General features: G+C 45.0%; 5 protein-coding genes across 5 annotated transcripts in view; 3 read left to right on the forward strand and 2 right to left on the reverse strand.

The window, feature by feature from the left end:
* Window positions 1-6,985: 6,985 nt before the first annotated feature.
* CRYAB (crystallin alpha B) lies at window positions 6,986-10,352 on the reverse strand. The gene is made up of 3 exons (XM_032428021.1): window positions 9,860-10,352; window positions 8,617-8,739; window positions 6,986-7,330 (listed from the first exon to the last, which is right to left on the reverse strand). Exons 1-3 carry the CDS (start codon window positions 10,058-10,060, stop codon window positions 7,127-7,129), a joined length of 528 nt encoding a protein of 175 aa, XP_032283912.1. The 5' UTR covers window positions 10,061-10,352; the 3' UTR covers window positions 6,986-7,126.
* Window positions 10,353-11,054: 702 nt separating this feature from the next.
* HSPB2 (heat shock protein family B (small) member 2) lies at window positions 11,055-12,370 on the forward strand. The gene is made up of 2 exons (XM_032428020.1): window positions 11,055-11,225; window positions 11,717-12,370. The coding sequence occupies exons 1-2, from the start codon at window positions 11,132-11,134 to the stop codon at window positions 12,169-12,171; spliced, it is 549 nt and encodes a 182-aa protein (XP_032283911.1). The 5' UTR covers window positions 11,055-11,131; the 3' UTR covers window positions 12,172-12,370.
* Window positions 12,371-16,023: 3,653 nt separating this feature from the next.
* Window positions 16,024-22,892, forward strand: CUNH11orf52 (chromosome unknown C11orf52 homolog). Its single transcript, XM_032428023.1, has 4 exons — window positions 16,024-16,123; window positions 20,543-20,580; window positions 21,707-21,759; window positions 21,980-22,892. The coding sequence occupies exons 1-4, from the start codon at window positions 16,092-16,094 to the stop codon at window positions 22,226-22,228; spliced, it is 372 nt and encodes a 123-aa protein (XP_032283914.1). The 5' UTR covers window positions 16,024-16,091; the 3' UTR covers window positions 22,229-22,892.
* Window positions 18,260-20,416, reverse strand: LOC116646951 (ATP synthase subunit ATP5MPL, mitochondrial-like). The gene has a single exon (XM_032428024.1). It carries the CDS (start codon window positions 18,692-18,694, stop codon window positions 18,512-18,514), a length of 183 nt encoding a protein of 60 aa, XP_032283915.1. The 5' UTR covers window positions 18,695-20,416; the 3' UTR covers window positions 18,260-18,511.
* A 421-nt stretch (window positions 22,893-23,313) lies between the features above and the next one.
* Window positions 23,314-26,337, forward strand: part of DIXDC1 (DIX domain containing 1) — a 66,874-nt gene continuing 63,850 nt past the window's right edge. The window contains exons 1-2 of the mRNA XM_032427814.1: window positions 23,314-23,393; window positions 24,505-24,596. Coding sequence (XP_032283705.1) covers window positions 24,540-24,596 — 57 coding nt within the window. The 5' untranslated portion in view covers window positions 23,314-23,393; window positions 24,505-24,539. The remainder of the gene's footprint in view (window positions 23,394-24,504; window positions 24,597-26,337) is intronic.

The raw sequence follows: 26,337 nt of genomic DNA on the forward strand, positions 1-26,337 counted from the left end.
GTTAAGGGGCGCCTGGGTGGCTCAGATGGTTAAGCGTCTGCTTTCGGCTCAGCTCATGATCCCAGAGTCCTGGGATCGAGTCCTGCATCGGGCTCCCTGCTCAGCAGGGAGCCTGCTTCTCCTTCTCTTTCTCCTGCTCCCCCTGCTTGTGCTCTCTCGCTCTCTCTGTCAAATAAATAACTAAAATCTTAAAAAAAAAAAAAAAATGAGGGTTAAGTCATCTTGAAGTCTGAAAACCACCAACTGACCCCAGTCAATGTCATGAGAAGCTCAAGAATTGCCCGGCTGAGCCCTGTGCTATATAAATTTAGTAAGGTCTAATAAAATGATTCTTAAGCTACTAAGTTTTGGGATAGTTTGATATGCAGGAATAGATCACCAGAACAATGTTCTATAAATTAAGATTGTATAAACTTATAAACTCGCTGAACTCTTTTATTGGTTCTAATAGTTTGTCTACTGATTCTATTTGGGTTGTTTGGGCAGGTGATTATATCATTTGCAAATATTGGCCAATATGCCCATTCTCCTGAATTTTATTTTTATTCATTTAAATATTTTCATATTAATTTATCCATACTGTTATTTACCTTTTCTGCTTAAAAACAATTCTACCACTTCTATGTGTTAGTAACAAAGAGATTGCATCACATGTGAACTTACTGTTCTCTCTTATCAAGATATCTGTCTCCCATTTACTCTTTAACCTACCATTTCCCTGAAACTGTATCTATGAAGGTGAAAGTTTTGCTGTATCTATTGGATATTTCAGCTCATAGGTTATTTCACTATTATATTCTGCATTTGATAATCCACCTGACTACTCACCTCTTTCTTCCCTTGGTTTCTGTGATGTCATGCTAAATATTTTTTCCTCCAATCTTTCTGAGACACTTCTTTGTCTCTTTCATGAGCTCATCTTTCTCTGCCAATCCCTTAAGTTTGCCTTTCCAGTGATTCTGTTTTTGGCCATCCCCCAACTTCTTTTGGCTAATCCTAAATGGTAGTATCACTCCCAGAACTGTAGCTCTCACCTATGTCCTTCCATATTCTAAATTTCTACTTCCATACTGGATGTGTCTCCAGAGCTCTGGAGGTACATAACCAACTACTTATTGAGAATCTCCATTTGAATTCCCAAAGGGCCACAAACTCAACATACCTACAACTGTATTCATAACCTTCTGTCTCATATTATTTTCTCTCCTGAGGTACTTCATATCTAGGTGAATTCTGTAGCTCTCTTTTATGTATATTAACTGCTTTTTCTTATTTTTAATATTATATATTATATAGTAACTTTATACAGTTGTCAAGACTAGAAAGCAAGGAATTATTTTGGCTCTCCCTTTCTCATCCCCGTTCAAGCATGCGGAGCCTTATAAATTCTACCTCTATGTTATGTCTTGTTTATGTCCCCCATTTTTACATCTCTAGAGCCTTTTTATTTATTTTTTATTTTTTTGAAAGATTTTATTTATTTATTTGACAGAGAGAGACACAGCGCGAGAGGGAACACAAGCAGGGGGAGTGGAAGAGGGAGAAGCAGGCTTCCCGCTGTGCAGGGAGCCCAACGTGGGGCTTGATCCCAGGACCCTGGGATCACGACCAGAGCCGAAGGCAGACACTTAACCTACTGAGCTACCCAGGTGCCCTCTAGTGCCTTTTTTTAAAAAAGATTTTATTTATTTATTTGAGAGAACAGAGAAAGAGAGAGCACGAGTGTGGGGGAGGATCAGAGAGAGAGGGAGAAGCAGACTCCCTGCTGAGCAGGGAGCCGGACTCAAGGCTCAATCCCAGGACCCTGGGATCATGACCTGAACCCAAGGCAGACACTTAACTGACTGAGCTACCCAGGCACCCCTATTGCCTTTTCCACGTTCCAGTTTTCCATTATTTCTCACCCAGTCTGCTGCAAGAACCTTTTGTTTGATATCTCTATTTTCTATTGCGGTCCCCACATATCAATCACTATATTACTCCCAGGATAACCCTAAAAAGACAAAGTTGATCATGGCACTCACTTGGTTAAAACCCTTTATTGGCTTCTATTTCCCTCAAAATAAATTCCAAAGTCCTTAGGAGAATCCCTTTCCAACTCCCTTGCTTGTCTCTCACACCCCCTCCCCCATACATCTAGTGCCCCAGCCAAACCTAAATACATCAGCACTTCAGGCACTTCATGCTGTTCATTCTTCCTAGATGCATTCCCCTTCTTCTTCACCTTGCTAAGTCATATAAATGATACCATCAACTTGCTAAGTCTTATAAACTGATAAGAATTCAGTTAGACACCCACTAGGGTGTCTATAACCCAAAAGATAGATGATAATAATAAGTGCTTGTAAGAATATCAGGAAATTAGAACCCTCATACACGACTGGTGGGAATGTGAAATGGTGCAGCTGCTTTGGAAACAGTCTATATATTTTTTCATGTGTCTGTTGGCCATTTGTATGTCTTCTTTGGAGAAATGTCTGTTCATGTCTTCTGCCCATTTCTTGACTGGATTTTTTGTTTTTTGGGTGCTGAGTTTGATAAGTTCTTTATAGATCTTGGATACTAGCCCTTTATCTGATAAGACATTTGCAAATATCTTCTCCCATTCTGAAGGTTGCCTTTTAGTTTTGTTGACTGTTTCCTTTGCTGTGCAGGAGCTTTTTATCTTGATGAAGTCCTGATAGTTCATTTTTGCTTTTGTTTCCCTTGCCTTTGGAGACATGTCTAGCAAGAAGTTGCTGTGGCCAAGGTCGAAGAGGTTGCTGCCTGTGTTCTCCTCTAGGATTTTGATGGATTCCTGTGTTACATTTAGGTCTCTCATCCATTTTGTGACAGAAAATGGTCCAGTTTCATTCTTTTGCATGTGGCTGTCCAATTTTCCCAACACCATTTGTTGAAGACACTGTCTTTTTTCCAATGGATATTCTTTCCTGCTTTGTCCAAGATTAATTGACCATAGACTTGAGAGTCCATTTCTGGGTTCTCTATTCTGTTCTGTTGATCTATGTGTCTGTTTTTGTGTCAGTGCCATACTGTCTTGATGACTACAGCTTTGTAATAGCACTTGAAGTCCAGAACTGTGATGCCTCCTGCTTTGGTTTTCTTTTTCAACATTACTTTGGCTATTCGGGGTCTTTTCTGATTCCATACAAATTTTAGGATTGTTTCTTCCAGCTCTGTGAAAAATGCTGGTGGTAGTTTGATAGGGATTGCATTGACTGTGTAAATTGCTTTCAGTAGCATAGACAATTTCAACAGTATTTGTTCTTCCAATCCATATGTATGGAATGTTTTTCCATTTCTTTGTGTCTTCCTCGATTTCTTTCATAAGTGTTCTAGAGTTTTCAGAGTACAGATCTTTTACCTCTTTGGTTAGGTTTATTCCTAGGTATCTTATGGTTTTTGGTGCAATTGTAAATGGGATCAATTCCTTGACTTCTCTTTCTGCTGCTTCATTGTTAGTGTATAGAAACACAACAGACTTCTGTGTGTTGATTTTATATCTTGCAACTTTCCTCAATTCCTTTATCAGTTCTAGCAATATTTTGGTGGAGTCTTTGGGGTTATTTTACATAGAGTATCATGTCATTTACGAAGAGTGAAAGTTTGACTTCTTCTTTGCCAATTTGGATGCCTTTTCCTTCTTTGTGTTGTCTGACTGCTGAGTACTTTCAGTAGTATATTGAACAACCGTGGTGAGAGTGGACATCCCTGTCATGTTCCTGGCCTTAGGGAAAAAGCTCTCAGTTTTTCCCTGTTGAGGATGATATTCCCTATGGGCCTTTTTTAGAATTATTCTATTAAAAAAATTGATAGTTAAAAAAAATTAAAACATTTAGCACAGTGCCTACCACATAGTAAGTGCTCAATAAATGTTAGCTAATATTAAAAAAACAAAATAAATGATAGTTAGAATTGCCTCAACAAACTCGTGGCATAATTCAGATATAAGGGATGAAGTAGAATTATGGATGAGCTAGCTATAATGCTGAAAAAATCCTTAAATATACTGGACTAGAAAAGTCCTACACTAATAACAATGAACAGCCATAGCAAAAGATGTGATCTGGAAAAGAGTAACAATAAAGAAGTAGTCTAACTTGAGTTCAGTAAAAATACACCAAAAAGTGACCCTGCACATTCTGAACAAATTTGTCAAAAACATAAATATCAAGATCTAATAGTCAAAGTATGATTTATTTAAGACCAAGTCATTAAGATTATGTCTGCCTGAGAAATCTGGTAATTCACTAAAATGATTAAAGTTGACACATGGTATTCAGGACATTCTTCAGATTTTTACACTATTTAATTCAGCCTCTGTCAGTTAAGATTTTTTTGTATACCAGTAACATAAAACCTTTGTCAAAATAGATTAAACAAAAACAAGACACAAGACATTCTGAAGTAAGAAAGGTCTAGAATTGGCCAATTTAGCAATTCAGTGACCCGTCAAGGACCTGGAGTCCCACCATCCTTCTTGCTTAGCCATCCTCAGCATATCATGGATGGTGCCTCATGGTTTCAAGATGGCTACAGCAATCTGAGTGTCACATCCTCATGTTCCAACATTTGGAGGAAGAAAAAAAAATCTCTCCTCTCACCTTTCCTCTCTCTCTCTCTCTCTCTCTTTTGATGAATCTTTTTTAAAAACCAAAAACCAGGGTGCCTGGGTGGCTCAGTCAGTTAAGCTTGATTTCGGCTCAGGTCATGACCTCAGGGTCATGATCTCAGGGTCGTGAGATCAAGACCTGCGTTGGGCTCTGCTCTCAGCAGGGTGTCTGCTTGAGATTCTCTCTCTCTCCATCTCCCTCTACGCCTCCCCATACCCCCACCCCGCACACACACACACTCAGTCTCTCTCTCTTTCTCAAATAAATAAATCCTAAAAAAAAACCAACCAATAAAAACTAATAACCTTTTCTAGAAGCATCTTCAGCAAACTTTCCTCCTGTCTCAGTAGCCACAATTGGGTCATGGCCCTTTCAAGACTAATCATTACAGGGAGAAGGGAATTTCCATGATTGGTTTGGGCTACTCAAGATAGATCACCTGTGGCTTGGATTTGCTTTCCTGAAGCACATGGTTAGGAAGAATACAGTGATACCTAAACCAATCTGGGGAGCTGCTGGCAAGCCTGAAGGTGTAAATAGGTTGGTTAGGCAGCCAAGAGCATCTGCTACACAGCCACAAAAATTAGCTGTTAAGTTTAGAGAAATCTGACTTCTGTCTAGATTACAGCATTTGTGGCTATTAGGAAAAAACCTTTTTTTTAGGAGAAAACGTTTTGAACCTCTATAGATTTGCAATTTATTTTGTCCTAGCTCCACACCCCTACATCATGAAAAATTTCGGCAACTGTTTTGTGTAGAATTTTTTTTTTTTTTTTAAGTAGTCTCCATGCCCAGCGTGGAGCCCAACATGGGGCTCCCAACTCATGAGATCAAGACCTGAGCTGAAGTCAAGAGTCAGACGCTTGGGAGGGCGCCTGTGTGGCTCAGTTGTTAAGCGTCTGCCTTCGGCTCAGGTCATGATCCCAGGATCCTGGGATTGAGCCCCTCATCAGGCTCCCTGCTCAGCGGGAAGCCTGCTTCTCCCTCTCCCACTCCCCCTGCTTGTGTTCCCTCTCTCGCCGTGTCTCTCTCTGTCAAATAAATAAATAAAATCTTTAAAAAAAAAAGAGAGACGCTTAACCGACTAAGCCACCCAGGTGCCCCTCATGTAGAATATTTTAAAAGCGTGGCCAATCCCCAATCTGTAGGCATTTGTGAAGGAAAGAATCTCACTTCACCTCATGGTCAGTCCTCGAAAGAATAAGAAATTAGGTAGAAGCTGCTACAGAAAAATAGGAGTTATCTGTGAACATTTATGCCGGATAACCTACACCAGGGCTATTTTTCATTAATTGAGTCAGAAGTTTTGTCTGGACCCACAAGTGAAATGGGGGTGTTTTTGTAGAGTAATATGTCTTTGTGTAAGCTAAATAATAGAATCACTTATTGATCAATTATTAATTGTAATTCTGAAACTTAATTTTTTTAGGGGGAGGATCATCGAATTGGTTGTTTCCCGTCTTAGTTCTTCTTTTCGTTTTTTTAATATTTCAATTATTTATTGAGCTCTACACCCAACATGGGACTCAAACTCTGGACTCCAAGATCAAGGGTCGCATCCTCCACCAACTGAGCCAGCCAGGTGCCCCTTCCCAGTCTTACTTCTAAAAGGTATTTGCTAAATAATGTAGAGATTACAGCTGAAAGGCTTGTTTGGTGATAATCACCCAAGTCCTATTTATTGCTATTGTGAATCAGCTGAAGGCACTGCTTATCAGTAGGAAAACATCAACTTTGGGGGCACCACCCCCTGCCTGGCAACGTGATTAATTGCAGAGACCCACTAAGAGCTTTTATGCATTGTTATCCAGAGTTCGTTCAGATTTGTTGTTGAAAATGAGGGCCAAAATCAAAGAAGGAAGAAAGAGAGGAATTGATATTTCTTGGGCTTTACCTATGTTTTCTCCTAATTTACTCCTTATAACAAGTGTACACATCAGTGCCACATGTTATAAATGTAATACCTAAGGACTAGAAAGGTTAAGTGACTTGCTAAATTTATACTATTAGTAAGTAGTGGAGACAGCCATTCTGACTCTAATATCCCCAGAGTCCTCTCAATCATAATGCGGTGATTAAATGGATCTGCATTGCTTTGTACATTTATTTTATTTATTTTTTATTTTATTTTATTTTTTAAAATATTTATTCATTTGACAGGGAGATAGACAGCGAGAGAGGGAACACAAGCTGGGGGAGTGGGAGAGGGAGAAGCAGGCCTCCCGCTGGGCAGGGAACCCGACATGGGGCTTGATCCCAGGACCCCAGGATCATGACCAGAGCCGAAGGCAGACGCTTAACCAACTGAGCCACCCAGGTGCCCCTGTACATTTATTTTAAAAAACACAGAACATTCAAACACAAGACAGTTATCTGTTGCTGAATGGTATTTTATTAGCTTAATAATTTGGGCCTGCCCTTAGCATTAATAAGCTTCAGCACTAATCACAAGATTTTCATTCATTGGTGGGGAAATTTTCTTGTTTTAAAAAATGCAGTTAGAGAAAGGGCGTCTACTTCTTGGGGGCTGCCGTGACGGCAGGCTTCTCTTCACGGCTGATGGGAATGGTGCGCTCAGGGCCAGAGGCCTGCTTCCTTGGTCCATTCACAGTGAGGACCCCATCAGATGACAGGGATGAAGTAATGGCAAGAGGGTCCACATCGGCTGGGATCCGGTATTTCCTGTGGAACTCCCGGGAGATGAAACCATGTTCATCCTAATCCAAGAGAATGAGGAAAGAGAGAGATAAGAACAGGAAATAGCACCACTTGCTGAGAACTCAGACATCCTCCTTCCCCTTAAGTGTGACCATACGCCATTGCAACAAGAGAGAAAACCAAACAGCTGTTCTGTTTGGGGCTAAGATCAAGTTGCGTGGGTGGTCACTCCGACCAATGAGAGTCTGAGAAATTTGAAACAGTGAAAACTGCAAAGCTCTCCAAACTGAGGCATGGCTATTTTTAGGGGTATTTCCCAAAGGTTTAGATCAGTGTTGGGACTCCAGGATCTGGAATATTATTCAGCATTGAAGATCTGGGAAGCCCAGAAATTGTCCTGACTCTTCAGGAATGTCCCAGACCAACAAGACTGCTGCTAAAAACAACAACAACAATAACAACAACACTTCATCCAGGGAGACTATGATCCAAACTTAAATCACATAAGCAAAACTGAAATAGCCCGAAGACCTCAAATTATGCTGTTTGATGCACAAGTATCTGAATTATCAATAATCGGTAAGAAGCAGACTCATTTAAAAACCCTCCCAGAAGTTAATGAGAAGCCGTTCCTCATTCTCTAGAATTCTGCTAAAAACGACCTGCCCCAACCTTTATACCAGCTGAATCTCAAGCATTTATGCAGATAGGCTCTCAATTAACTGATTTCCACATGGGCTCCAGGATTTTAGCTGCTGAGTGCAGCTCTGAAACTTAAGCAAACCAAGTAGTTCACCCTTTTAGACGAGCTAAAGATGAGAGGATTCTGGAACATCTAAAAGCAAAGTCGCAAAATCCCAAAGTCAAGAGCCTTCAGGGTATACACAACTCATTTAATTACGTAAAGTAACCAGGTGTCCAACAAGCACGATTCCTCAATCAGTGGTCCTCAACTTTGAATGGACGTTAGAATTACCTAGGAAGCTTTTAGAAATGCTGATGCCTGGGGCCCACTCCTAAAAAAAATTCTGACTTAATTGGTCTGGGATATGTCTAAGCACTGGGATTTCTTTTTCTTCATTCCCCTAGTGATTCTAAGGTGGCCAAAAACCACAGGCTTAAATGGGAAATAAACATCCCATGTATCCCATCTAAGGCAATCAAATCAAAACAAACAACAAAACTCACTTCTCTGGCCCAAACAACAACAACAACAGGTCTATCCCTGTCCCAGACCCTTATGGCTTAAGACTGGAAGGTCGCCAGGCTCAGGGGCTGATGAGTATCTGGCGTATCACATGCACTGGACGAATGAGCAGAACAGAAGAGGAAACAAGCTACACACCTGGCGCTCTTCATGTTTGCCGTGCACCTCAATCACATCTCCCAACACCTTGACCTTGAGTTCCTCTGGGGAGAAGTGCTTCACATCCAGGTTGACAGAGAATCTGTCCTTCTCCAGACGCATCTAGAAATAGCAAGGTGGAGAAGAAGGGGTAGGAGAAAAGATGGTAGGAGCGTGGATGACATTAGTGCAGTCTCTTCATTCTGCAGACTTGCTTGCTGTCCAGGTAGTTTTTCCTCCTGTTTTTGGCTGAAAGTCCCTTTTTGAATAAACATGGCTCTCTGGTTCAGGGGAGCCACCACAGTGGTACCCAAAGCATACCGTGTGGTCATCAGACCCAAACTTTATTTACAGGGACAGGAGAGAAGACAGGCCACCCAGGGGAGCGATCACGAGGATGGGTCTGCGCATGGCTTCTACTGCCTCTCTGACCCCCATGCCTGGCCTTGCCATTTGTCTGTAAGACAAAGGCCCCTTCTTCTTACCCAGACCTCTGCCAAGTTCCCCACCCACTCAATCTGGAATGTTCTGCTGGCCCTGATTGTCCTTCCAAAGCCCTTGCTCACTCAGCTCCTGTTTACTCACACTTGAATATTTTTAAACCAGAGTGTTCTCTGTGACAGCTCTGTCAACCTTATCTGTTCACCCCATTCTCCCACCCTCTTAGGACAAGTGGGGGTCCCAAGACTGGACCTACATTCTTTACTCATTAGGTTTGAACTCAGGTCAGTGCCCTGTCACAGTCCTGAGAAACCTGGAAAATCACAGATGAAGGCATAGAAAGAAAGTAAATAGTGTTTGCTGTCTCCAGCTCCATGCAGTGGAGATGAAAAGCTCAGAATGAGGCAGGACTGCTTCCTGACACTGAAACTTGAGATGCTAACATTTGTCAGGAGTATGAGATGTTAGAAGAGGTGAGCAAAGGGGTCTGAAGGCAGCTCTTTCCCTGTAGATCTCTATGAACCAAACCAGAAAGGGGCATTCTACTTAGAAGTTAGGGGATGGAGGGCAATCTTCGCAGCACTTGGAAAAAATGCAGTAAGTAGGATACAGCAGAGCATCAAATACAAACAGGTAACAGGGGGAAAGAAACAGTAGTAGCCTAGTCTATCTGCACTGGTGGACATGCAAGTGCCTAAGACACTTAGACATAGCCAGATTTAGGCAGGGAGAAAAAGGAGAGCAGGTGCATATGTTTCCAAGAGGTTCCAGGAAGAGCTCTCCTATCCTGGCAGAGACTTACCTCTGAGAGCCCGGTGTCAATCCAGCTGGGTGCCCGCAGGAATGAGGGTGGCCGAAGGTAGAAGGGGCTCAGGGAAGTAGAAGTTGGGAAGAGATCAGACTCTAACAGGTGCTCTCCGAAGAACTGGTCAAAGAGGCGGCTGGGGGAGTGGAAGGGAAAGAAGGGGCGGCGGATCCAGGGGTGGTGGATGGCGATGTCCATGGTGGCTAGGTGAGTGGAGGGGGTCAGCTGGCTGGTCAGCTCCTTCAGCTGCAGCTACAGCCAGCCCCTTATATACGCAGTCTTGTGAAGCTTCTGGAATGGTGATGTCAGGAGTTTTATTATCCCAGCTCACCACCCGTTCATGGAGACTTGTGATCGGGGATTTGGCAGTGTGACACATACCCAGTACTCACTGACCTAAGAAAAGAGAAACACAAACACGTCTGAGCTGGCCAGTGACTTGTCCTGGTCTTGTTTCACTAGCTTTCCGTCCACACCCAGTGGCACCCCCCCCCTTCTCTGGAGTTGGAAGGGAGTCAGGAATCCCAAGCAGGCGGGTGGCGTGCCCCTCCTCCTCCTCTCCAGCTTAGTGTGCCAGGGGAATTGGGCCAGCAACTATCTTGGGCCTGGGCAGGAACTGGAATCTTCCTAGGCTGGGCCCCAGGGACATTAACTCTTTGTGGGTCCCTGGAGGAGAGCAGTGATCACCAACAAGTCAGTGCCACGCATCTCTGTGGTGCCCCGGGGTTGATCTGGGTTCAGGAGAGGACCCTGACATTAATCTGGGCAGAAGACCCTTCACCCCACCCCAAAGAAAGGGTGGGCAAGTTTCTTGCATCTTTCACCTTACGCAGCGCGCAGAACGTTAAAACCAGGAGAGCTTTATGAAGTAGGGTACAGGATGCATGGGACTTAGAAGGAGAGGAGGAGGTGTGCAAAATGTGCAAACTGTAAGGGTCTCGGCTAAGCCTCTCCAGGGCGTCCGGCGCCAACCTCCCCTCCCCAGCTCGCTGCCCAGCCAGGACCCCCAGCTGTCCCCTCAGGCAGCCTGCGACAGCTGAAGGGTGTGCGGGGGAGGGCACGGGGGTCCAGGCGGCGCTGGTCACACACTTGTCGCTGGCGCTCAGGGGCCCTGCTCCTCGCCCCTCCCCCCCAGAGGCTCCGCACTATTTTGGGTGGTGTAGACCCCGCCCCCACCTCCGACCGAGCCCTGGCTCTCCCGGCAGCTGGAGGGGTCGCTGCTCTGTTGGGGCTGCACCTCGGACCAGCGCCGCCGACGCCTCTGCAGACATGTCGGGCCGCTCGGTGCCACATGCCCACCCGGCCACCACCGAGTACGAATTTGCCAACCCCAGCCGCCTGGGCGAGCAGCGCTTCGGGGAAGGTACGGCCCAGACGCCACCCCCTTGCCTCCCACCCCCACCTCCCGAAATTCTGGGCTGACCTCCCAGCGGTACTGGCCTCCACCCCACTCCGGGCTTAACTGAACTCCTGGGGCGAGCCATCTCCCACCCCAGACTCCCCCTCCACCCCCGCCAAGCGGGGTTCTTGTCCCCTTGCTACTGACCTCGGTGCGGATGCCTTGCCCGCAATGCCCGGATACCTGCCCCTGTCCCCCTTGGTGTGCCTTCTTGCTCCCCTTCTGCCCACCGGTCCCCGTTTGGGTTGCCCTCCTCCGCCCCCATCTCATTCCCTGTCTCAGTCCCCTCTTTCCTGCTGCCACCTTGTAGCCCCTGCGTCCCCCTGCCTCCTTCGCCTACTTCTCCTGACTCCCCGGCTGCTCCCGGGTCCTCATCTCCTGAGCTCCGCATTTCACCCTTGTTCCCACCTCATTCTCCCTCATCCTGCCTCTTGCCTTCTCTCTCTGCCCCTCAGGCCTCCTGCCAGAAGAGATCCTGACCCCCACCCTCTACCACGGCTACTATGTCCGGCCCCGGGCCACCGGAGCTGGGGAGGGCAGCAGGGCAGGGGCCTCTGAGCTTAGGCTCAGTGAGGGCAAGTTTCAGGCATTTCTGGATGTGAGCCACTTTACCCCAGATGAGGTGACCGTGAGGACTGTGGACAACCTGCTGGAGGTGTCTGCCCGGCACCCCCAGCGTCTGGACCGCCACGGCTTCGTGTCTCGAGAGTTCTGCCGCACCTATGTCTTGCCTGCCGATGTGGACCCCTGGCGGGTCCGCGCCGCTCTCTCCCATGATGGCATCCTTAACCTGGAGGCCCCTCGGGGTGGCCGACACTTGGACACAGAGGTCAATGAGGTCTACATCTCCCTGCTCCCTGCACCTCCTGATCCCGAGGAAGAGGAGGAGGCAACCGGAGTTGCGGCCTGAGTGCCATGGAGCCAGCATGCGGCGAACCCCTTTCTACCTCCCACGGTGATATGAGCAGCTGCCCACCACCCCAGAGGTAGCAGCATCCTTAGGGGAAGGGAAAAGTGCATGGCCCACAGTGTGTGGTTTGGTCCCTTGAGACGTGTGATAGCCTTTGGTTTAGTTCTGGGTGGAGCTGAATAAACCCAAATCTCAGGGCCTTGTTTGTGCTGCTCCCTATTCTGTGGCCTGGACAATGGGATGGGCAGGGAGGGAGGGGGGTCATAGCCAGCTAGACAAAAAGCTCCTCAGTTAGATGTGCCCAACGTCACAGCACCCTGAGCTCACACTTGGATGCTGAGATCATACCCGGAAGCTGACCTGACTCCAGATCAAATTCCCAGCCATAATTTTCTCACAATGCAACAAAAGAGAGAGTGATCCTGGGAGGGAAAAGGGATATGCCGTCCAAACAGCCCAGAGGGCACTGTCTGAGCTGGTGATTAGAGACACAAAAACAAGGGTCTCCAGCCTGTCTGGCCTGTTTTGGGTAGGGGTTGGGAAAACAGTTTTAGGCTGGAGGGAGTTGCCTAAAGCCCTGTTTTCCCAGAGTAAGGTCTGTCCACTGAAAACGGTTTCTAATTCCGAGCGGTGGAGTATGCATGCGCAGGGCACAGACACCGAAGCCTCTGGCCTTGTCGCCAAACCACAGAGTCTCTCCAACCTGTGCAATAGGGGAGGCTCATGAGAAAAAACATGTACATCTCAAAGAGAGGAATCACTGAATCACCCACCCAATCCAAGACTAAATGCAGGGGTCTAGGGCTAACTGTGTGGTGATGATGGCCAGGGAACCCTCCTTTGAAAGCAGAGGGCTTTTTTCTTTCTTTCTTTCTTTTTTTTTTATGTCAGAGAGAGAGCGAACACAAGCAGGGGGAGTGGCAGGCAGAGCAGGCAGAGGGAGAAGCAGGATCCCGGCGGAGCAAGGAGCCCGATGCGGGACTTGATCCCAGGACCCTGAGATCATGACCTGAGCCGAAGGCAGACGCTTAACCGACTGAGCCACCCAGGTGTCCCAATTGGAAGCAGAGTCTTAATACTAGGGACGTGGTGTGTTCAGGAAAGTGTGGGTGTCTGGCTCTTCAATTAGTCTCTGTTGTTCATGCACGTGTTTGATTTGAGGAGTGTCCAGAAGACCTCCTTGCCCCCAAATATATGTTTTACCAGGTTGTGGTGGACACCTGAAATTCTTCCATTAAAGTGGTTGATTCTGAACTTTTTTAGGTTACAGACCCATTTGAAAAACCTAGCAAAAGCAATAGATCCTCTTACCAGAAAAAATACACATGCTATCAAATTTGCCTTACAGTTTGAGTAGGTTCACATGGCTCTTGAGATCCATTCATATACCCCTCCCTAGGGATCTGTGGATTCCCAAGATAAGAGCCCTCACTCAAAGAATTCAATTCATGGTTAAAGCATTACCCCTTATCAAAAATGAAAGCATGCCTCAGAGAAATAACTATTGATATATTTGTTTGTTCATCCATTCATTCAACAAATGTTTCTCAACCCCCAAGTAATACACTATGGTAGATGTACATTATAAACATAGATTTAAAAAAACATGCTCTTTTATTGTCTACTCTCAGGAACCTTAATCTAGTTGAGAAGAAAAAGAAACTAGAAAGGATCCTATTCAGACTTCAACCAGAACAACTTCCATTGATCTATTTTGGAATTGTTATTTTTATGTGAGCTTTATTTCAAAGAGAGGGTTCCTTGGCTAGAAAAAAATGGAAACCTCTCATTTAGTCCAAATCCCCATACCACTCAAATTCTTTTACAACTCTTAGTCAACTTCCTCTTGGGACATTTTAAGTGACAGAGAACTTAGAACTTCATACGTTCTTATTGGCAGTTCTTCATCAGAACTTTTTGGATGTATTTCCTATAAATTCTTCCTTCTATTGACCCCAAATCTTCATTTCAGTAACTTCTCCTCATTGGTCTGGTTATGTCCAGAAAATAAATGCAATCCTTCTTTCACTTGGGAGTCCCTTTCAGATATTTTAAAATAACCACCCCATCCTCTTAAGGCTTCTTTTTCCCAAGTAAATATACCTAATTCTTTTAACCATATCTTATAGGACTTTTTTTAAGTTTATTTATTTATTTATTTATGTATTTATTTATTTATTTATTTACGTAATCTCTACACCCAGTGTGGGGCTCAATCTCATGACCCTGAGATCAAGAGTTGCACGCTCTACTGACTGAGCCAGCCAGGTGTCCCTAGGACTTTCCAAACCACTTATCACCTAGACAACTTTCTCTTGAACACACTGCCTTTTGACAATGTAACTCGAAATTCAACATGTAGACCTAAAATTATTATTCCAATCATGGGCTGACTGGTACAGACTTCAGTGGAATCATCAACACCCTTGTTTATCACTCTAGAATTCCATTAATGCTGCTTAAGGTATATCAGGCTTTCTGGGTACCACAATACACTGTTGATTCCTTTGGAGTTTCTGGTCATAAAATCTCTTTGGTGTTTTCCTTTACCCATTACTTCTTTAAATTAGAGAAAGTGGCTGAAAAGGGACCAGATTGTGGAGGGCTTTGAGTGCCAGGCTAAGAGGTTTGGGTAGCAGGATGAAAAGAATACAGTTAATGGTAGAATACAGAAGGAATTGCTGGGGAGAAGCATAGCTGTGAAGTAAGAGGCTAGTGCAATGATCCAGCACAAGATAATAAAGTAAGGTGCTTTGCCATCTGACAAGTAGCTGAGAACAAGAAGTAATAACAAGAGGGGCACCTGGGTGGCTCAGTCGTTAAGCGTCTGCCTTCGGCTCAGGTCATGATCCCAGGGTCCTGGGATCGAACCCCTCATCGGGCTCCCTGCTCTGCGGGAAGCCTGCTTCTCCCTCTCCCACTCCCCCTGCTTGTGTTCCCTCTCTCGCTGTGTCTCTCTCTGTCAAGGAAATAAATTAAAAAAAAAAAAAAAAAGAAGAAGAAGTAATAACAATAGCTAGGACTTAGTGAAAGCTTCCCACGTGAGCCCTGAAGACAAGCCTTGCAGGTTTCACAAATTCTCCCAGAGCCCATAGTTTCTACAGAGGAATTTACTCAACAGCAGCCTACTCACTGGAGAGAATGGAATGAGTCTGACGTTGGGTCATTGGAAGGAGAAGCTGGGTTGAGGTGGGAGTGGAGCTTCTGTAGTTCTGTGCTGGCCATGAGGAAGTAAGTGATCAGGAAGTGCTGAGGCCATTCCAATCATAGAACCATATGATTTTTGACCAGAAAGGGGGTTAGGCAATGAGTTGAGTCTTCTCAGCCTCATAGAAAAAAGCGATTTGCCCACATTAAGCCCAAAAGCAACAGAGACTTAAAAGGAATCCATTTCCCTAAATTTAAGTTTCCAAGAGACTCCCATATTCAAACCCAGATTCTGGACAGGGATAATAAGAGACTGATACAGGATACCTTGAAAGTGAAACTCCATTAAAACTGAGTAGTGCTGGGGAAACATAAGTTAAGACTCTTCACTCCATTATAGAGGATATATTTCAATGACAGTGTGGGATAGTAGAGAAACACTTCCTAAGGAAACCCAGAGCCCTTTTCTATCTCACGTTTCTTTTCACTGAAGCTTGAAGCTCAAAGTTTATGGCTTCATCAAAGCAGCTCCAAATCCTGACGGTGAGATAGCTCTCACCTAGAGCCGCATGTGTGCTCCTCTACCCCTTGGCTGGGAACGGTCACCTGGGAATCACTCCAGCAGGTGGCTTCCAAAGTCCAACCTGCTAGGTTGAAATCTGATACTGACAGAGACTCCCCGGGAGCCGCTATTGAAAGCTAAACCAGGAACCAGGAAATGCACCAGCCTCTTTCTGTAGAAAAACAGCTGGGCTCCTCGGAGACAGAACACCATGGGAAACCAGCTCTGCTGTGGGGGAAGCTGGTGAGTAGGGGCAAAGGGTGGAGGGTAACGTCTCTGTTGGTGGACATGGGGGCCCAGAGAAAAAGGGAAAGCCTGCAGATAGTTCTCTACCAACCTCCCACTGCCACCTCCCTCTGCCTGGCACATCTCCGGGTGCCAACACCAGAGCATTACCTCTTTCTGTGTTCACTCCTTTCAGAAAGCCTCAGAAAACACAGCCAAGCCTGCTGACTGTTGAGGGGCCAGAGCCGGACTGGAATGGTGAATTGGCATGGTTTCTCTTTGTCTTCCTCTCCTTTCGCTCCCTTCCCTTCTTCCCCAGATGATAATCACAGTTCTAGTGTTTGAGAGCTTACTATGCTCCAGGCACTTTTCAAACAATCTCTTCCCAACAATGCTGAGGGAGGTGGCCTTACTCCTCCTGTTTTTACAGCTGAGAAGCTGAGGCTCAGAGAAGTTAACTTGTCCCAGGTCACATGGCTAGTGAGGAAAGAAACCAATATTCCAACCCAGGCCTGTATGACTTCAGAGCCCATACTTTTAGTCACTACATAATACTGCCTCCCAAATCAAGCAAATCAACTTTGGAGAAATGTCATTTAAAAGGGCGGTAGTGGGGAGATGGAGAATATCCATGGACTATTTGAATATAGCTTTCACATTTACTTACCGTGTAGCCTTAGGCAAGTCCTGTAACTTCTCTTTTTCCTCATGTATACAATATAGATAACATGACCTATGGTGTTTAGATCACAGCATTGAAGAGCAGAGGATATGTGAAAGCCTCACAATAAATTATTTGTAGTGTTTTTACTGTCCTTTCCCAGAGGTGTAACGGCTCTAAACCCCCAGACCTGGTTTTACCTTGTTCACTGTTTTCTTAGCTAAACCTTCCAGGGGATAGCGGGGTTCGATCCCAGGACCCTGGGATCATGATCATCATACCTGGGGATGTCTTGAGGATGTCTTGCTCATGGAAAAAATCATCATTATATTTAGAGAAATAGATGAGGTACATTGAAAAGCACATGTGATTTGGAATTGGTACATTGGATTCCAGTCCTGTTCGTACTACTCATTCATTTATTAAACAAACATTTTAGTGAATGCCTACATGTACCAGGTATAATGACAGGAGTTGGACACTCATCCAGCTGAGCCACCCAGACGCCCTGACATCCAAGAATTTCTACAGAAAGGCTGTCACAGCTTCTTTCACTTCCTTTGTTCCAAGTTTTCATAGCCTTCATTTTTGGTTAGTTCTTCCTCTGACGGTGGTAATCGCAGCAGCTTTTACTGATGCTCATTATACGTCAGGCACCTAACTGAGTAGTTTACATTTTTTATATAATTCCTCCAATAGTCCATGGGGTTTAGGTTCTATTATTATCCTCATTTTATTAATAAGAAAATAAAAGCTTGAGGAAGCTAAAAACTTGCTGAAGTTCACACAGCTAGTCTGATACCCTCAGTCTGACTCTAGAGCCTGGCTAGAAACACTACCCCTGATATTCCAACCAAAACATATTTTTTTCCTCTTAAAATATTAGTAGGACCAGGGGTGCCTGGGTGGCTCAGTCAGATAAGTGTCTGACTCTTGGTTTCGGCTCAAGTCATGATCTCAGGGTCATGGGATTGCACCCCGCATTGGGCTCGTCGTGCTCAGCATGGAATCTGCTTCAGATTCTCTCTCCTTGTGCCCCTCCCACTCACTCTCTCTCTCTCTCTCTCTCTCTCTCAAATAAATGACACCTTAAAAAAATTTATTTTTATTTTTAAAGATTTTATTTATTTATTTGACAGAGACAGAGATAGCGAGAGCAGGAACACAAGCAGCGGGAGTGGGAGAGAGAGAAGCAGGCTTCCCGCCGAGCAGGGAGCCCGATGTGGGACTCGATCCCAGCACCCTGGGATCATGACCTGAGCCGAAGGCAGACGCTTAACGACTGAGCCACCCAGGCACCCCTTAAAAAAATTTAAAGTACTAGTAGGACTGGATATTGTTCTCCTCTGTTTCTCATTATCTCAATAAATTACAGAGACTTCAAGACAGTATGTCAATTAAAGAGCTTTTTATTTTAAAATATCATTATTATTATTTATTATTATTTTCTGATTACAAAAGTGACACACATTCACTGTAGGAAATTTGGAAAATCCCAAAGAGCAGAAAATAAGAAGCAACCATAAATATTCTAAATATATTTATAGCAACCATAAATGATGGGAACATTTCAGTCTATTTCCATGTGATCCCTTTTTTTTTTTTTGGTATACCTCAGAGTTACATTTATTCATGCCACAAAGGAAACAACATGTCTACAAGGGTACAGCGATGCTCCATGTTCCCAACTAACAGAGATTGCTGAGACTGATGTTCCATCTGATGTGTACTCCAAGTAAAGCTGATTAATGATGACCATGAGCAGGTGCAGGACTCAAAGCTTTCAAAGCTTTCCTTCTTTTATCAGCAAGCCTGATTTTATAAACGGTGAAGCCCATTAACCCCGTTCCTACACAAATCTCCTGGTAAACTTGGGTATAGTAGGCCTTCACAGGGATCCAGACATTTTTAACAAGGCTTTGAATCATCTCGGCACAAAACCCCTGGCTCAGGCGACCCCAACCCGCACGGCCAATGACTCGGAAAGGTCACCTCCATGTAATCCTTTTGAAATGCCTATGTGCATAGCTTTTATCCCAAAACATGCTTTATTATCCTTTTATTAACTTAAAGAGTAAGATTCTCATGCTATTAGATGTTCTTCCAACATGTTTCTTAAATGGATGTATAATGGTCTATTGATTGGAGATGCCATTTATCTACTCAGTTCCCAATGTTACACATACAGGATATTTCCTATTTTTTGCAATTGTAAATAAGGCTACAATGAGCGTCCATATTTGTACCTGCTTATTTCTTAGGATATGGAATTGCTACATCAGAGGGTACATACTTTATGGTTAAGCCTCCTTATACTTTTTGTCAAGTGCATTCCAGGAAAATTGAGCGAATTTTTATTCATACTACCAATATAGGAGAGTACTCATTTAGTTTCTGGAATTCTGAGCTAAAAATAAAATCCTATCAACTCTGAGTCTAACAGAATATTCCATTTAGGTTGTGTCCAGGCATTGTATAGTATCCAATTTGGGAACAGGCTCCAATCACTAAAACTGGGTCGCCCAAATCTGTTGCTTTAGAATTTATGTTCTCTTTATCCATTTAAGTAGAAGTAAGTAGGAAAACAGTGGCAACAAGGGGCAAGGAATTGGAGGCTAGGATAAGGCTATGACTAGACAGAGGTTTAAAGGAAAAAAAAAAAAAGGAAGAGCTGAAGTGGCAGAAGTAGAAAGACCTAGAAGCTTTTCTTCTGAACTACCTGTAAACCTCAGATGGTGATTCTATCTGCTCTGAACTCAGCAAGCTGCATTAAAAGCAAAAGTCAAACCAAAACACAAACCTCTGTCAAATATGTGTGGGGAAAATCATGATTTTTTCCACAGTAGTAAAATGGACATGATCTAGAAGTTTCCCTTCCTCTCTCTATCTCTTTCTTTTTAGTTAGCAAAAGGAGGAAATTTCCTTGTGGAGACAGAAGTCACACAGATAGGGTTGGCTCTGGTGAGAGTTTGGAAATGCACTAGCAAGAAAAAGCATCCGGAGTAAGCCCCAAACTATTCAGCCTATTTCCTCAGACAAGTGTTTTTCTCTGGCCATCAAACAGTTGACAATCACAGACACACTGGCTCCACTGGGGACCCCAGGGGCTCCGAAATGAGCCTGTCCTCCAGCTCAGAAATGAGGTCTGTCCTGCAGTGAGGACAAGGTAGCTGAGTCACTCACCAAATTCAGAGCTCCCTGTGCTGTGCATGTTAAAGGTTAAATAGCTCTCACTTTCTCTGTTAATTAAAAACAAGGACAGGGAAGCAGGGAGGGAGAGGACCTGTTAGAAAAGGGCTTTCAGGGGTCCTAATTTGTTAGCCCTGGTTGTGGCAGCTTCTGTGACTCCCAGAGTGAGAACCCCGTGTTAGCAGAGACCCTGGGGAAAAAAAAAAAAAAAAAGGCACCGAAGCTGCAGCAAGAGGGTCTCTGAATCCAGGAATATCCCATTATTTGGCAGGTTTCCCTTACCCTCTGCTGGGATTAGCCTGTTAGACAATCCCAGAATAGCCCTCAACCCAGCTATATCCCTGGCATGTTGTGCCTGGTTGCCTGAGGCTGTATTTTGGGTTTGGTTATGTCAGTTGTACCACTCCACCTTCCAGAACCATCCTTGTGGGAGAGATGTGGTACTTTCAGGCTGACTTAGGGTGAATCTTTGTTAGGGTGAGAGAAGGTCATCCCAGAATGTTAAAGAGGCCACAGAACAAATGGTGAAGGTGGGAAGACTGAGGCCAGGACTCTTACACGTGGGTGATCTGTGTTTCTTTTCACAGGAGCTGCCCACCAACTTGCCAGAGGAAAAAGAAACCGGGTAACTGGGTGTTGGGGGCGGGGGCTTGGAGTGGTCGAATTAGAGAGGAGAAGATGCTGGAACCAGTGTCTTTGGAAAGGGCATAAGGATGAAAAAGAGGAGTAGCCTTGGAAAGGGATAAAGGGAGATAGTACACCGGAGAAAATCTTCCGGGGTTCCAGACCAGCTCTGAAACTCTGGGTCTCATCCTTTCCATTATCTTAGTGGCAAGGTTAGTTGCTCATTCTTTCCTTCACCCAGCAAAAATTAACTGAGCACTTATAGTGTATGTGAGGCACTTTGCTGGGTCCCGAGGAGGCAGAGAGGCACACTATCTTGGTCTTCGAAGAGCTCAAAATCAAGTTTGAGAGACTTGTTTACATATAAACAAGTAACTGCGATGCAATCTACTAGCGCTATAATAGATTCACACTCATACCGGGGGAGAATGGGAGAAAACACCAATGTCCAAGGAATAATATAGCAAGTTCTCAAGCTGGAAGAGGAGCAGAGAGGAAAGGGTAGGCAGTGGAATTATCTCTTGCAGAGGAAGGAAGGATGGAAGGATGGAAGGAAGGAGGGAGGGAAGGAAGGAAGGAAAAGGAAAGGGAAGGGAAGGGAAGGAAAGGAAGGGGGAGAAAGAAAAGGAAGGGGGAGGAAGGAAGGAAGAAAGAAAGGGAAGGAAGGGAAGGAAGGAAGGAAGAAAAGAAGAAAGAAAGAGAAACAGGAAAGAAGAGGCTGAGTTAATTGAAAGTGACTGGTGTGGCTGAGCACTTACCACATTGCACTGTAATAGTCTGTATTCACATTTGTCTCCCCTAGTAGACTGTAAGCTCCCTGAGGCAGAGAAAATAGTCTGCTCATCCTTCTAGCCCCAGAATGTGGCACACAGCCTGGCAAAAAATGGGCTCTCAACATGTATTTGCTGCACTGTGTCAGGGGCTGGTGAAAAATGAGGCTGGAAGATATTATGGGCAGAGCATGAGAGGAGTTTGGATGTGGGAAGGGCAGCAGTGAAAGAGGTGAGAGCAGAGGCAGGGAGATTAGTTAGAAACCCACCATAATAGTTTAACGGAGATTCAAAGAGGGCAATCTCAGTAGAGACAGGGAGGAGAGGATGAATTTAAGTTGGATTTCTTCCTCTCAGGGAGCCGAGCAGGACGGGCTCTGAAGCAGCCGAAGCAGCAGAACGGTGCAAAGGTAATGACAGGCCTCTGGCCCTTCCAGGGGGCTGCTCAGACATGTGATCTGAGGACTCAGCTTTTTCACCCTGCCACACATCTCAGTTATCTTGAACCAGAACTTGCTGGTTCTGCCCCACAAAGGAGCAAAGGGGTCGGTCAGAATTGCCGACCCTGCTTTGTGGGTGAGGGGCAAAAGCAAGCCAAGAATCTCCCTTAATGCTGTCTGTTTCTTGCAGGCCTGTGACACAAGAGGACATATTGATGAACAGGTGTTAGAGAAGCCCACGTCTCAGGAGAGGAGTCGAGGCCTCAGGTTGGAGGAGAGCAGCTTACATTATGCAGACATTCAAGTGTGCAGCTCTACCCAGCCACGCTCTGCTCTGGAGGTGAAGAACCTGCAGTTTGAAAATGCTACGCAGTACGCAACCCTTCGGTTCCCCCAGGCCACATGCCACTATGACAGCAAGAACGGGACCCTAGTGTGAGCGCTGGGGAGGACAGACCTGTTTCCATCATTTTACCACTACTCCCCTGGGGAGACTCTGCACTGGGGAAATGGCTGGCAGCCCAGAGATGGCTGCCACGTTTTAAAGAACTCCAGAGCCCTTGTGAGTGCCCCCAGTCTTGCCCCCTCCCCTAGGCCTATCTTTTACTTGCCACCATTAGCTTGGAGTGGTATTTGGGTTAGCTAGGGGTGGATGGAGTTCCACAAAATGAGGGGGGCTAGGATGAGGGCGCAGGAAGTTTTTTGACCCCTTCCTTTGCTCCTGCTTTCAAGAAAAGTGCTAATAGGACAGGTTACCCCAGCACTTGAGCTGATTTTGTTGGGCTTAATTTAGTGGTGTCTCTTTTACACACCTTAAACTCCAAAGCTGAAGAAGGAGAGGTGCTCTGGAAAAGCATTCTGAGTTCTTGTGCACAGCCCCCAGAGCTGGCTTGGGCAATTCCTTCGGTGGTTGGGTCAAGGGTCCCAGAACCTCAACAGACAAACGAGGGCAAGGGCTGAGGCGTGGAGGAAGCGATCTCTGACCATCGGTTACGGACACTTCAAGTCATTGACAGCACTGCATGGCGCGGAAACTCCCCTTGGTTGCACTGTTGGCTCTCGTAGGTGCGGAGCCGCTAGGATCAATAAATCGCATAAGGAACATGCCTGGTGCATTTTCCGGGGTGGGGGTCTGCAGGCTCTACGTAAGCGAAGCCCTCAGCCTGAGGGCAGCCGGGAAATCCAGACACTTCGCGCGCGGGACCCCACAGGCCTTGGCTGGGGCGGAGCGGGGCTCTGGTTCGGACGCCCAGGAGGCGGGTTTCCATCTACAGAAGGCGGAGCTCCCTGGGCCAGTCCTGGCATTCAGGGGGGCGGGGCGGCCTCGGCCCGCAGGAGGCGGGTCAGGGAGGTAGGGGGCGGGGTCAAGGCCTACTGGGGTTGCCGTCTGGGCCGCTAGGAGGCGGAGCCGGCCAAGGAAGGGGCGGGGCCTAGGTTGTCAGGGTCTGGCTCGCGCCGGCAGGAGGTGGGCGGGGCCGGGCGGGGGCCGGCCTCCGCGTCACCATGGCATCGGGAACGCAGCGGTGACGCCGTAGCAGGAGGAGGCAGAGCTCAGAAGGGCTGTGGACAGAAATGTTGAACCAGACACACCGATGATTTAAGAGGTAGGTGCTGAAAGCGGGGGAAGGGAGGGCGGGGGGGGGGTGCCTGGAAAATATACTTACCACTGGTTGAGCATTCAGATCAGAAAGAGGGACCCACCGAGGGGTGGGAGGGGGGGGGGGCGTTGCTGGAAAGAAGGAGGCGGAAGTTTCAGGTTCTGAGCCGGCTCTGAGCCTTACATGTTCTTAGGGTGAAGTTCCAGATTCAGACTTTCAGAGCTTGGAGTAGTAATGCACGTCCCCTTTCAGTCTGTATGCCATCCTTCCCAAATACCGATGCCCATCGATTTATCCCTAAGAGGGATGATTCCTTAGGACGGACACAGTACTGAGAATGGAATCACAGCACAAAATAGTTGGTAAATCATAGTATCGACTTCATAGAATGTTTGTGAGTATTTAAAACAGTTGGAACAGTACATAGTATGTAGTCAAATGTAGGCTGCCATTATCATCATTATCATCATTTTCCTGGCCTGTTCTCTGGCGTAGACCTAGAGCACTTCGGAAGAAGTGGCTAGAAAACTTCCTCCACTACTAATTGGCAGAGCAACTCCCTAGCCTGTTTACTAGTAGCTGGGGTGTAATACCATGAACTTTATTTCCAACAGTTATTTACTATGACGGTCCAATAAGATGATGTAGGTGGTAACACTTTGTAAACTTAAAGTGCTATGTAAAAATTTTTGCCTTAAAATATAAATGCAGCCTTTCTAGGTTAAAATGGAATTGCTGAGGATGAATGGAAGTGCCCATAAGCAGAGCTCCCAGTATTTGTCTTGATTGTCTTCAGAATTCTTACTGTGGTCATTTACTGATAATCTTAGGGAAGAGGGAAAATGCATTGTTGGTTGACTGATAGGGAAGCATTGCTCTTTACTTTATTACTATTAAGCCTAAGTGGCTAGTTTTTAAAATACCCCTGGGATAGTCCTGTTATGATGATAATATCTTTGGCTGGATTTCCTGCTAACCAGGGTCCCATTTCTGAAACTTCTTGATGACATAAGTTGATAGATTTGGGGCAGGGGACTGACACTACTAGATTGGTTTAGCTCTGGAATTTTTGTTCCTGTCCTGTATTTTTGTACATTCTCCCTCTTCCTATTTTAAGGTGGCCCTGATCCGGCTTTTCTAGGGACTCTGAAGATGGGGACTCAAGTGGTTAGGAGACTCTGTAACTCCCTGCTGCCAGCAGAGCCCTCTGTAAGTTTCTGGTGTGCTGTTGAAAGGAGTGTGATGACATTAATGGAATTTTGGTACAGTTCCACAACTGGGGGATTTCTCCGTCAAGACTCAGATCCTGGAACAAAATTGTCGTGTATTTGCTTTCTTTTCTTGCTTCCCCTTCTTGTAGAAATTCTATCTCCCTTGATTCATTATTAATAAAATCAGGGAGAAGTTGAAAAATTATAGCAATTAATCAGAATATATGCAGTTTAAAAGATTTAAATAATGCATGTTAATTATAGGGCATTTGGGAAATATTGCAAACCATGATTTTATTTATTTTTTTATTTTAATTTTTTAAAAGATTTTATTTATTTATTTGAGAGAGAGAGAGGGAGAGAGCATGAGCAGCAGGGAGGGGCAGAGGGAGAGGGAGAAGCTGACGCCCCACTGACCCAGGTGCCCCTAAAACAAACATTTTAACAACTAACAAACATAAAGTTAAAAAAAGCGAGAATCAAGGGGTGCCAGGGTGGCTCAGTCGGTTAAGCATCCAACTCTTGATTTTTGCTCAGGTCATGATCTCAGGGTCATGAGCTCCAGCCCTGCATTGGGTTCCACACTCAGTGGGGAGTCTGCTTCTCTCCTTCTCCCTCTGCCCCTCTCTCTGCTTGTTCTCTCTCTCTTTCTCTCTCAAATAAATAATAAATAAATCTTTAAAAAAAATGTTTGTTTTATTACAGTTACAAATGTTTGGTAAACATTATAATGGTTCTAATTTTCTTGACAATTTTTCTGTTTGTTCAACTTTTAGATTCCCCTCCCACATTGTAAATAACAAATTGATTTCCTCATTTAAGACTTTTTTTTCTTAGGATTGGGTTCCAGAAGTAGAATTCCTAGGTCAAAGGAGGTGAACATTTTAAGTAATAAGTTACCTTTTAAAAGAAGTATCCTGGTATCAAATTATATATACATCTTCCAGAAGGCAGAGGGTCATCAGCTGAGAGATAGAAGGGTTCTTGGTAGAAATCTGGCTACCTCTTGCAATGAGACCTTAGGTCCTGCAGAAAGATTATTTCATGATAGTGTGCTTAGTAATGTGGGGCCCTAACCTATTATGAGTCAGCAGTCCAGAGGTATGGGGGCTTGTGTGGTGTTTACACAGTAGAGACATTCAAGGGTCACTTCTAAAATATCCACCAGATGTCGCTAGTCTTAATCTCATTTTTACCTTAGGATAACCAGCTGATGACTTTTGAGATGTGAATTTCAAAAATTCATGTAGAATGTATTTGCATATCTGCCTAAGTACAGTTTATATTAAGCACTAGCATCTGGTGATTACTTTGGCAACATCCTACTCTAGGCTCTTACCATTCTGTCTCTTTTTCCCTTTTTCTTCCCACCCAGTCTGTCACACTCACCCTGTACACTCTATCCCCACATACTAATATTGGATTCTTAGTTTTACTAGTCTTACTATTCTTTCTTTCAGTCTTGTTTCTTGCCTCTGTGTGTATTCATGTATTTATGTGTAACTGTGAGTTCCTTAAGTTTTTTTGCTAAAAGAATGGGATCTGGCATATAATGACATATAATAGGCACTCAATATATTTAGTGAATGTTTAATGAAAAAATGCATTGATGAAGTAGAAGAAAATACAGAAGGCTACCAGAAATTACTTATATTTGTCTTGGAAATACGCTGAAAGAGACAAAGATTCCTACTTCTAAATTAACTAGAATTAAATGCTAAGTGATAGAGAACATGCTA

The sequence above is a fragment of the Phoca vitulina genome, unplaced genomic scaffold, assembly GCF_004348235.1.
Source record: "Phoca vitulina isolate PV1807 unplaced genomic scaffold, GSC_HSeal_1.0 scaffold38, whole genome shotgun sequence".
NCBI lineage: Eukaryota > Metazoa > Chordata > Mammalia > Carnivora > Phocidae > Phoca > Phoca vitulina.

Coding starts and splice junctions, on each gene's coding strand:
- CRYAB (XM_032428021.1), bottom strand. CDS start 10,060: ATGGACATCGCCATCCACCACCCCTGGATCCGCCGCCCCTTCTTTCCC. Junction 8,740..9,859: donor TTGACACCGGGCTCTCAGAG/GTAAGTCTCTGC, acceptor TGCTATTTCTAG/ATGCGTCTGGAGAAGGACAG. Junction 7,331..8,616: donor GCAAACATGAAGAGCGCCAG/GTGTGTAGCTTG, acceptor CTCTTGGATTAG/GATGAACATGGTTTCATCTC.
- HSPB2 (XM_032428020.1), top strand. CDS start 11,132: ATGTCGGGCCGCTCGGTGCCACATGCCCACCCGGCCACCACCGAGTAC. Junction 11,226..11,716: donor CGAGCAGCGCTTCGGGGAAG/GTACGGCCCAGA, acceptor TCTGCCCCTCAG/GCCTCCTGCCAGAAGAGATC.
- CUNH11orf52 (XM_032428023.1), top strand. CDS start 16,092: ATGGGAAACCAGCTCTGCTGTGGGGGAAGCTG. Junction 20,581..21,706: donor CCAGAGGAAAAAGAAACCGG/GTAACTGGGTGT, acceptor TCTTCCTCTCAG/GGAGCCGAGCAGGACGGGCT. Junction 21,760..21,979: donor AGCAGCAGAACGGTGCAAAG/GTAATGACAGGC, acceptor TGTTTCTTGCAG/GCCTGTGACACAAGAGGACA.
- LOC116646951 (XM_032428024.1), bottom strand. CDS start 18,694: ATGATTCAAAGCCTTGTTAAAAATGTCTGGATCCCTGTGAAGGCCTAC.